The sequence below is a fragment of the Coenobita brevimanus genome, chromosome 108 (assembly GCF_032717465.1).
Source record: "Coenobita brevimanus isolate Jiangsu-jjx chromosome 108, ASM3271746v2, whole genome shotgun sequence".
NCBI classification, from domain to species: Eukaryota; Metazoa; Arthropoda; class Malacostraca; order Decapoda; family Coenobitidae; genus Coenobita; species Coenobita brevimanus.
In genome coordinates, this window is record NC_137061.1 from 4895625 (window position 1) to 4907963 (window position 12339).

Here is a 12339-nt window from a genome sequence, read left to right on the forward strand (position 1 = left end):
TTACAGTTCAGCTTCCCAAACCAACTAAAAGATCAGTTTCCAGTGGTAAAAACAGATTTATTTTTGCTCTCTCTTTGTCTAGCCTTTAAAAACAAATGCTAGATTACTTATGGCAAGAAACTGATCACAAATTTGTTAGTATCTCAGTATCCAGGCTTGTGAATTTAGTGACTGCATGTCGTAACTTGGTGGAGCATTTGAGTACTTTCCCAGTCAGTCAGTCACTTTCTTCGAGCCAACCAATGCCTCCCCCACTGTACCCAGCGTCTCTTACTTTAGGTGGTACACTTTTAATCTGCTCAATTTTCTGTTATCATACCCAGCACAGACCAGTCGAACCTAACTTATCCTGAAAATGGCGTTGATGGAATATGTCCGAGTATCCACCTACCCTTCACTGAACTAACACTTTTCTCCCCTACAGTGTGCTCAGACTCCGGTGATGAGGGTGATGTCCACGGTGGCACTACGAGCGGCAGCAGTATGTCGGGGGGCAGTCGAAAAGGTGGCGGTGGCGGCAGTGGCAATGGCAGTGGCAGTGGCAAACCTCGGAGGGCGCGTACTGCATTCACCTACGAACAACTAGTCTCCTTGGAAAACAAATTCAAGCAGACGCGGTACCTCAGTGTGTGTGAGCGACTTAATCTTGCCCTGGCGCTCAACCTGACGGAGACGCAGGTTAAAATCTGGTTTCAAAATCGCCGTACCAAGTGGAAGAAACAAAACCCCGGGTGTGATGTGAACACGCCCACACAGCCACCCAGCCCGCCCATCTCCACCTACCCCGGAGGCCTCCTACCTCCCCCACCACCCCCCTTACTCTGCCCCGCCCCCCTATCTTACCGTGGCCCCCTCCCCCCACACACACCCCTGGCAGCACTGTACCTACACCACCTGGCACGCTGACCCTTGTGACCTGACCTGACCCCTAACCCTCCATCAGCCCCATCCACCTCCCAGCCTGACCTGACCTGACTTCGCCTGATTTGAACCCCTCACCTTGCCACTCAGACACTACCATCAACTCTCGTGACCTGACTTGAACCTTGCCCTCCATCCAGCCTGCCTCCTTGACCTAAATTAACCTGACCTGATCTGGCTCCTCACCGTCAGTGCCACCTGCATCCCTGACCTATCATAACCTTATATAACCCTTCACTCCCACGCAGCACCTTCCACCTCATCCCCTGAACTCTCACCCCCACCTAGTCGTTACCTCTTCTCATGACCTGACCCCCACTTCACATATCACCTGACCTCAGATGCACAAACCGACTTACGACTATTTCTCTCCTTGTAACTAAGATTTTTTTTCTTTTTCCAGGAAGAAGAGAATCTGGCTAACTCTATCTTCCTTTCTTTATCCCTCGTGCAAAAAACAAATCGGTTCAAAACACAAAAAAACATAAATAAATAAATAAATAAATCTTCCATCTTCCTAATCCCATGTCAAAAAATTAAATCCATCAGTTACGAATTAGAAAAAAAAAAAAATAGTACTTAAGACGAAGGACTGATCTTAAGTTTGTTTGTGAATCCGTGACCTGTACTCTAAACTCCGTAGCACCTCTTCCTTAGCGATTTATTTAGGCATAATGCATCTAATTCTTCCCCTGTAGGTTATTTACGTCATTTTGTTATTGACACTGTGCATCAATAACATACGAGAGTGGACTGTGGTATAGCGTTCGGAATAAATCGCTGAGAAAAATTTGCTACGAAATCTCCATAGCCACTTCCAGAAAGCTAATATATAAACTTACTAAATTCTTGTGTCTCCTCACCGCAAGAAGAAAAGAAATCTTAGTTACGATATTTCTCTCTCTCTCTCTCTCTCTCATTTTCTGTCTATATCTGGTGCCCTCCCTCCATCCTGTTCCCTCAAATCACCACCACTCCTGCACCACCACACCCTCAGCATACCACACACCACACCACACCACATCACACCATACCACACCACACCACATCACACCATACCACACCACACATACCTACCACATCAACACTGCAATTTTCACCACTTTGCACATCACAGCATCACTACATTCCACCCTCTTCTCCTCTCCCTCTCTCCCCTTTGCCAATACATCACCATCATCACCACACTCACCACACCAGTCAATCACACCCAATTTCATCACATCTATACTCCGTTCACTTCAACTTGGCGTAAAATTGTTCTCTCTCTATCTTGAATGCTGAACAGTAACAAGAGAGCAACACTAGAATGTGGTGATAGTCACGAAGAAGTGCTGTGGGAAGGATGTACAAGCATTGAAATAACTGAAAGGGGACGCAAATCTCGGCCAAGTTAAGATGAATGACTTATAGGTTACCACACACACACACACACACACACACACACACACACACACACACACACACACACACACACACACTATCATCACAACAAAAACACACATCATCATCACACCCACCACACCATAGCTCACTGCACCTCTCATTATGTAATCATTAACACCATCACCACACTTACACAACACCACCACACCATACCACACTCCCATACTGAATCAACTGCATATACATCCTTTCCACCAGACCGTCACCCAGCACCAACACCACCACACTCACCCACCACACCACCATACCACAATGCATTCTTCACACCACCACCACCACCACACCACATCACACCACACTCCCATATCGGATCAGATGCGCACACATTTTTTTTCATCACACCATCAACCACCATACACCACACTTACCCACCACAGTACCAACACACCATACCACCACCATCACCACACCACATTCACACTTATCACCACACATTCACCACAACACCACTCCATCGCACCACACCACACTCCAATATCAGATCAACTACACATACGTTCCTCCACCACACCACCAAACCACACCACACCACACACACACACCACACCACCAAACCACACCACACACACACACCACACCACCAAACCACACCACACACACACACCACACCACACTCCGGTATCAGAACAACTACACACAAATTTTTCCACACCACACCACACTACCACACATTCACCACCACACACCAATATCAGAACAACTAGGCTTACACACACATTCCTCCACCACACACAACACCACACTACCACCACACCACGCCACACCAAATCCGTTGCGACTCTACCCTCCCCCCCCAGCTGTGTTCACGTACGTTATGTCTGCCCGGCCATGTACAGAAATTACTTAACCCTTTCACTCCAAGGACGTACTATTCTAAGCCTGCTACTTCCAGACGATTTTATTCAGCTCTGGGAGGCTTGTTGAACTGAAGGGGTTATATACAGCCTTCATAAACCCCTTTAGCTGGGAGGGGTTTTTCTAGGCGTAATAAATTGTCTGAAATAAAATAACTGTATTCTCGGTCTGAAAGGGTAACTATACTATGATCCGTATTCTCGTTGGTTGAGGAAGTTCCCTAACACCTCCTTCTTAGCGATTTATTTTTGGATATGGCTGGTTAATATCCTTTCGTACTGATGCAGACTGTGGCGATGCTGGAAGGATTTATGTAATGCAGAATAGGACACTCAAGGGTAATAAGCAAAATAAATCGCTTAGGCAAAGGTGTTGGGGACCTACGACAATACAGGCCCAAGTCTCTTTCAGTACGAGGACATCATTTTCTTACTTTTAATCAGACTACAGCTAGATTATTATTATTATTATTATTATTATTATTATTATTACTACTACTACTACTACTACCACCACAACCACTACTACTTCTACTACTACTACTACTTATTATATTATTATTATTATTATTATTATTATCATCATTGGCGCCTGGTGGTTTAGTGGGTAATTACAGCGCCCCAATCGGATTGAGCCAGTGCAGGTTTATATCCAAGGGGTGGTTGGGGTTTATTGCTCATGTAATGTCACTCAGGGATGAGTGAGGCTGGTCACTCTCATCTTAAATGTCAGGACCAACTTGCCGAGCCCCGGGCTCCTACGCTTCTCATGGGGCAACGTAGAGTTGGATGATGGACGGATGGATGGATCATCATCATCATCAATCATCATCATCATCATTATCATCATCATCATCATCAATCATCATCACCATCATCAATCATCATCATCATCATCAATCATCATCATTATTTTTACCTGGGACGCACTCAGTAAAGGTGTTTAGTAAAGCCTGTACCTAACCCTCTTTACTTTAAGTCACACCTAGGATGAATAAAATCGTCCGGAGATTGCAAGAGTAAAGGCGTCCTCGTAGGGAAGGGGTTAAACGCACATGTGTACGTCATGTGTAAATTTGATGCTTACAGTAATCAACACCTGGGGGAAAATTACGCACATGTATTCCAAGGTTATGTGTATACCTGAAGTCAGCGGTAAGCATACATACATACACACACACACACACACACACACACACATTTATACATACACAACCGGATACAACACACACACACACACACACACACACACACACACACACACACACACCAATTTCCGCTTCTTCCTAGGTGACAAGTTCAATATTACCTTTTTAATTTCTGTATCTTATTTATGTCTCTTCAATATCGATATTTTTTTTCACGATCAAACAAAGGGATACAGAGCTGAAATAGACCAAACAAGTCGCTACGGAAAAGGTGTTACGAGTGCTAAGATGAATACGGCCTAGGCACCTACCGATCAACCCACCTTTCGGCTCGTTTTCCTGATGCCTCTTCTTTAGCGATTTATTCTCTATACTTAACCTTCCTATTCCCTTGTATTTTTTTTTTTTTTTTTTTTTTGAGAGAGAGAGAGAGAGAGAGAGAGAGAGAGAGAGAGAGAGAGAGAGAGAGAGAGAGAGAGAGAAACTGCATAAATAACACAGGAAAATATGAACGTTATGTATACAGAAAGAAGCTAATAAGGAAGAGGTGCTATGTAGGGAGCCTCCTTGGGTTGTATTGTACTAGGGAGAGACCGCAACACCTCTTCCTTAGCGATTTATCCTGTACAGTACACCTCACTATCCCCTTGTGTGTCACTGATGCAGATATGTTGATATTAAAGCCATATACATAACATGCAAGTGAATGTGTGCAATACGCTGAATAAATAGCTAAGGAAGAGATGTTACGCAACGCACTATGTCATTTAGAATACGGCCACTTCACCTGCAAGAATTAGGTCCTGTAAAGATCTCTGGCTCTTGTGTAAATGGTGTACAAAGTAGGGTTAAGGCACGACAGAGATGGTCCTGTGTTGGGGCCTCCTTGTCCACCTCCATGTTCCTCTGTATATAAGATTAATATATGTCTCTTTACACGGATCATTTCTTTTACTGTATCCTTCTAAGTAAGTATGTGATGAGTGAGTAAGTGTGTGGGGATTTACCTCTAGAAGCGTCAGTAACAGAACGTTCACAGTCATCCTACCTCACTATCTTGCATTAGAAGGGCCACACTTAGATTCTGCCATGCAGTTTTGGTCAAAGATAAAAGCCACAAGGGAAGGTCACAGGTAAAGTTCACAGGAGAATGTCAAAGGTTTGACTTTTTAACTTAAAAAGATTTAATATGATCTTGATCAAGCATGATGGGGGAGTGTAAGGTTAAGCGAGGATCAAATTATTATACTCTCAAAGCAATAGGTAAAGAGCCCAAGGTCACGCGGTACGGTCAACTTAAATATACGATTTGAATCAAACTTACTGAATGAAATTAAGATCAGGGAAAGACGAACTGCTTAGATTTTGAGAGCAATTAGTCAGGGGTGAAAGGCACACGGCAGGGTCAAATGTTCTGCCCTAAGGCCGTTCCACACAGTCAGTGGCACTTGTCGTGACCATGCACTGCTGTTCATGAATTCGAAACATGGTGACAAAACATGCTACTAAAAGTACATCAGGAACAGGGAAGGTACTTCAATTCATCACGTCTACACGATTTTCTTCCAACATTTTTTCATTATCATACTCCCAAACCACAGGTGCCCACTGATTGTGTGGCTGAGCCTTTACACTGATTGTACGGCGCAGGTGTTGCACACTCTGAGTGCTTTCTCTTGTAATGCCCCTTTTTCCTATTTCAAGATCCCACCCGCCCCATTTAGAGACGGAAAATAGAATGGAAATGATTTTTTAAAAACTCTCTCCAAAGAGAGAATTATTATTATAGGCTTGTGCACGGACATCTGACAAAGAAGTTCGACGGCAGAAGTATTAGGGAACAGAAGTTACCACAGTCGACACTGCACACAGTACAAAACTTATCATAATATGGAAAAAGGTGTTATTATATATAAGCTTTTTGCATTGATATTTATTATATAAAAAAGCTAAATATAAAAATCTTTACTAAAACAGGCGATAAGGTAGTCAGTATGGCATGCCACAGAAGAATTAAGACGGAGAGACTCAGTGTTGATCTTCTGAAAATAAATTACGAAATGCAGTAAAAACTATCTGCATTTGCTTTTCCTAATCCGTCCTATAAAAAAATAATAGTTACCGGTACTTTTTTTTTTTTTTTTTTTTTTAAGAATCGATGTCTTAACTGAGCATAGAATATAATAAACCTCGCCCAGTTTAAGAATATTAGTCAGTAAAGGAAAGTCACAAGAAGCGGAGTTGTATGGCAGAGGCAAGTGACAAGTAAAGGCGATGCAACAACAGAGGAATATGACAAGTGGTGGAGATGAACTGTTGAGCGAACTTTTACCCCCGACTGTACAAAGCCAACTTAAGGTAACACTTGCATTTTCATATTAAAAACTGAAGTGTCCATGATAAAGGAGTTTCCCATCCCTTTCACCATGATGTCTTAATTAGCGGCGCCCACCATCTACTTACCTGGGAGCGTATTTATCATCGTTCCTAGGATTTTTCTCGAGTAACCTCTCTCGTCTCTCAAATCACTCACAACTGTGGAAAGTTCCTTGGGATTATGCCTTACCGCACTCGGAGAATCTAAGAGTTGTAAACAGGAGCACTCTTGGGACTTGTTTGTGTGAATACGTGCTACTGACAGCAGAAGAGCTCTGCCTGTAGATCACCAACTCGCCTTGTCTGAACTTCTTTATTTACATCTTTTCCCACATGCCACTTCTGTATGGGGTCAGTGTGTTTGACCATCTTCTCCATACATCTGGGTTACTTGGGTTTTGCCAACTTTACGGACGGATGCCCTCTCTGATGTCAACCTTCCCAGTTTTCCCCGGCTTGGGACTGACACTGAATTGGGCTGCCCCCCTCCCCCCGTGGCTGACATTTTGTATTGATACTGAATTAGAAAATACAAATAACCGGAACATATTGATAAACATACTCAACCAATACGTCGATAGTTCCATAATTAAGGTACTTAATCTGAAATATAATTACATCAGAAGTTGCCAGTTACGTCATTTTACTATTAGTTCTGCGACAGTTGCACTATGAATTTCAGATGATTATGTTCTTTAAGATACAAATTTCAAGCAGTTTGTCATCACAGAACTTGTTTGGAAGAGGCAACGGCAACATATTTATTGGTGGTGATGGTAGCGGAGGAGAAACAAAGTAATTTTTTGAGATCCGGTGAGGTCAGTCTTACGGGTCTTGGGAGAGTTGCCTTGCTGCACCTTACCTCACTCAGTCACACACTCAGGGATAATACACTGCATTGTAGGCATACCTGAATATCACTGGCTGCAACACAACGGTTCCTGAGTATGCAGTGCTGTCATCATTTCACTTCTTTGCATTTTTCCGATAGCTGATTATCTCAGTGTTACTGTCACTTTATAGCCACTGTTACAGCTTGACTCCTCTTACTATCGTCGCCATTCACTCTCAACCTAAATCATGAGGGCAGCACGAATCGATGCACACTGTTTTCTTTTTAGGTTACCATCATTGTACACATAAGAAATGTCTCTGTGAGGACGAAAATGGCAAGAATGAAGACGTTGTTGTTGGTCGGCCATCTTGCTTTTTTTAGCGTCTGTGATAACCTTCCAACTCCTTGTGACAGCTACCCATCACTCACGTCTAGGGTCTCAAGTTGTCAAAAGATATAGCGTTTGTGAGCTTTCGTTTATAGCTCTTAGGATTTCTTCAAAGTTTCGGAACACTCATAATGACTTGCGAGTACTCCCAAGGACTTATGAGCTTTGATAAATACCGGTCTCGATGTAGTGCTTCCTTTTGGTGACTACACAGTGACGAGCCAAGTAGTTTCCTGTACCCCAGGAAACCATTTAATTCGCTGGGTGATAACCATTTAATCAAACAGACGCTTGGTGGTCATGTGGATTAATGAGCTCCAACCGGATGTGATCTATACGGGTTTATATCTAAGGGATGGATAGGATTTGTTGGGCACACAATGCCACTCAGTGTAGATCGACGGGTCACTATCGTCACAAATGTCAGGACTAAGTAGCCTGATCACGAGCCCCATCGCTCCTGGTGGAACAGCAAATGAGTGGATGAGGGACGGATGGACTACAGGGACAGTTATATAGTTTTACTACCTTGTAACGATTTTCTTCAACTTAGGATGGCCCTTCAGGAGTGACGGAGTTAGTAACGGCTGCATATAACCCCTGGGTTCGAAAAGACTCTCCAAAATGGAATAAAATCGTCTGGAGATAAGAAATATATGTATTAACAAGAGGTCCTCGTAAAGATGTTAACTCCTTCAGTACCATGACGTCCTTACACACACACACATATATATATATATATATATATATATATATATATATATATATATATATATATATATATATATATATATATATTATCTATCTATCTATCTATATAGATGAGGTGTCTGAGGAGTATGTGTGGAGTGACGCATATGGATCGGGTGCGAAATGATGAAGTGCGAAGGAGAACTGGAGTTGTTCGGGAGATGGCTGGTAGAGTTGAGCAGAGGGTGTTGCGATGGTTTGGGCATATGGAGAGAATGGATAATGAGCGATTGGTGAAAAAGATAACTAGATCTGATGTGAGAGGTGTAAGGCTGAGAGGAAGACCACGAATAGGATGGATGGACAGTGTGAAGAGAGCGCTGGATGCGAGAGGGATGTCTGTTGAGCAAGGAAGAGTGGCTGTGCGTGACAGAAATAAATGGAGAGAAATTGTGAATGAATAAGTGATGACGCAGCCCTGAGGGGATATTCTCTCGCATTTGGTCTGATCAGCTAGTCAGGTCAGGTGCGGGTAAGGGGATGGGTCTGTTATGATGTGGCAGGGGTAAACCAGTTCTGCTGTCGGGCCCTGCTGCGGATGTCACTGATTGCATTGCGCAGTTGACCCTTGTGCGGTGTGGTGCGGTGAGGATCTGTCCGTTCTCCCCTTTGGGGCTAAGATGTGAATGAATGTGTTTGAATGGATGAGTAAATGGAGAGTATGTCGTCCTGTCTCGGCTACCTCCCTTTCCTTGGGGGAAGCAGCCTAGGTATATAGATATAGATCTATCTATCTATATATATTATCTATCTATCTATATCTATCTATCTATCTATCTATCTATATATATATATATATATATATATACATATATATATATACATATACATATATATATATATATATATATATATATATATATATATATATATATATATATATATATATATATATATATAAGCTTGCTCTCTTCAAGTGATATTTTCAGACTAGGGGAGACTTCACCAGTCACAGGGATCGAAATATCGCCTTTATTAACCCAACCACTACAGCACGTTTACTCTAACCTAGGCGCTGGATAAGGACGTCTTCACGTGGTGGCACCGATGTAGCAGGACACATCCACTGCCCGGTTATACAATCGCCTTTCATTTCCCTCCGTATCCCCCGAAAGGAAGACGGTGGACTGAAAGAGGGCAATTTCAGCCTGCAGTTCACAGGGTTCACGTTTCAGTTGAATAACCTAACAACGATTCCTTACCCTGATTTCGCTAGCAACCAAGGAGACTCATTCCTGTAGCATAATTATCATCGAATTTCATGCAACCACGACTTAGTATTAAATTATGGGAGTGACCGGGTTCCGTCAGGTGAAAACACACCCACTACAGCAGAGGCTCTCCCATGCTAATTATAATCGTCTGATGGTGGCAGGAATGGAATACAAACATACCTCCTCGTAGTAATAGTACTAGTAGTTGTAGTAGTTGTTGTTATTGTTGTTTTTAATCCTGGACTGTCTGGTCGAGCATACCCGTCGACCACAGGCATGCAACTGTTTCCGTGGGGCCATCCAACAGGTGCAGTACACCGTGCAGGGATCCGGTGCCCCCTTGTTGTACACAGCATCTCACCAGGGTCAGACCAGTGTTCTTTCCACGGCGAGGTGCAGGGAAATACAAGGTTTGGAGCCTGGGTGGACGCCGCAGTTGCTTTGCTCCAACCAGAGTACACAGCGCCACCACGCGTAGGCTTCGTATCAGCGGCCGTCCTGGTAGTGAAGGGGTTAACTGTACCGTGATGTATCCTGACTATGCAATTATATCCCCGCCACAGTTATTATTATTATTATTATTATTATTATTTGTTTTTCCTTCCTCCAATCATTGTCTCTTAAAGAACAAAACAACATTAACAGATAAGCCGTGACAGTGCCACGCCAATGCCACTTCCACTCACCATACTGCAGCACAGAAACAAAGACATCAAATGGTACAGCTGTCTATTTTCTATCTTTGCCTATCTATCTATCAATCTGCCGGCCAATCTATCTATCTATCTATCTATGCATCTGTCTATACTACCTACGTGTCTGTGTGTATGCATGTCTGTTTGTCTGTCTAGGCCATTTATCTGTCTATCTACCTGTCTGTCTAATTGAATTATATAGCTATAATATCTGTCTGTCTGTCTCTAATTACCTATCTAACTGCCTGTGTCCGTCTGTCTTCATCTTTCTATCACCTAACGGCGCATCCTGTGTGGAGTGGCCTCGACCAAAAGACCTCCATGCATTTCTGTCCCTACTCAGTAAAGACCTCGCTGGAGAGGGCGCCTTCACGTGCTGGCATCGATATGACTAGCCAGCTCCACTACCAGGTTATACACACGTCCCTCAACCCCTCCCTATCCCTCGAATGGAGGATGGTGCCTCTTCGCCGCACTGTTGCATCTTTATTTCTTTTCTATCGCTACTTCAATGGTCACTGCTCCTCTGAAGTCTGCTTGCATCCCTCCACCACAACGACAGGCACGTAACACCCGTCTAGCAACAAACTCACATACCATGTCTGTCCAACTCTCTAAAGCAAGAGTTGGCCGTTACTCCCAGTCCTTCATGTATGCAACTGGTCAACTCTGAAACTGTCTCCCTCTGTCTGTATTTCCTACTTCCTATGATCTCCAGTCTTTCAAACGCAGTGTGTCCAGGCAATTCGAAATGAACGGATCTTGAATTTGGCTCTCTGTTGTATTGTTGACGTTTTTTCTTGGCAGGAACGGTTTGCGAGCTCCTGGCCTTTGCTTCACTCTTCCTTGCATATAAAATAATAATAATAAAAAAAAAAAGATGGGCAGCATTAGCCTGTAGGTCACCAGGTTCACGTCAAGATGAAGCTAGGACCAAAACAACATAAACAAAACAAGAACAAACAATACATCAATAGTAAACAAACAAATAGAAAAACAAAACGAAAACAAACAAGCAATAAACAAAAAGAAAAAAACAACAGCAAACACTACCACCACCGCCGCCATTCTGCCTTCCATGATATCTCACCGTGCCTCTTCATCTCATTCTCGGCCTCCCTCTCCTTCTCCTCCCATCCACCTCACTCGTACTTAAAACACTCTCCTGAGGCCAGTTTATTTTCACCGCACAAATATCCTTAACCCAGCTCAGTTGATGCCCACGTGTAGTCAGATGAGGGTGGATTTGACTAGTAACCAAGGAGACTCATTCCTACCTCAAGATAACGGTCCATCGAATACCAGGCTGAGTGGTCCAGTTCCGCCAGGTGAAAATAATCAGGCTATATTTAATCTCTCGCCATTTGCCAATTAAGCCCATAAACTTTTTTTTTTCTTTTGGTAATAAAGAATGTTGTTTTAGTCTTGCTAATAATTTCACTTCTTCGCTATTACAGCTGTTCCCTAAGCTGAAGAAAATCATCTGGAGTAGCAAGAATAACTGAATAAAATCGTCTGGAGTAGCAAGAATGAATAAAATCGTCTGGAGACGCAAGAATGAACAAAATCGTCTGGAGTAGCAAGACTGAATAAAATCGTCTGGAGTAGCAAGAATGACAATAAAATCGTCTGGAGCAGCAAGAACAAAATCGTCTGGAGTGGCAAGCATGACTGAAAAAAATTGTCTGGAGCAACAAGAATGAATAAAATCG

At 43.1% G+C, this 12339-nt stretch overlaps 1 protein-coding gene across 1 annotated transcript in view; it reads left to right on the plus strand.

Annotated features, from left to right (window-relative positions):
* LOC145416894 (uncharacterized) overlaps positions 1–906 on the plus strand; it is a 45735-nt gene extending 44829 nt beyond the window's left edge. The window contains exon 2 of the mRNA XM_080285759.1: positions 425–906. Within this exon, the coding sequence (XP_080141885.1) occupies positions 425–906 (482 nt within the window). The remainder of the gene's footprint in view (positions 1–424) is intronic.
* The last annotated feature ends 11433 nt before the right edge of the window (positions 907–12339 follow it).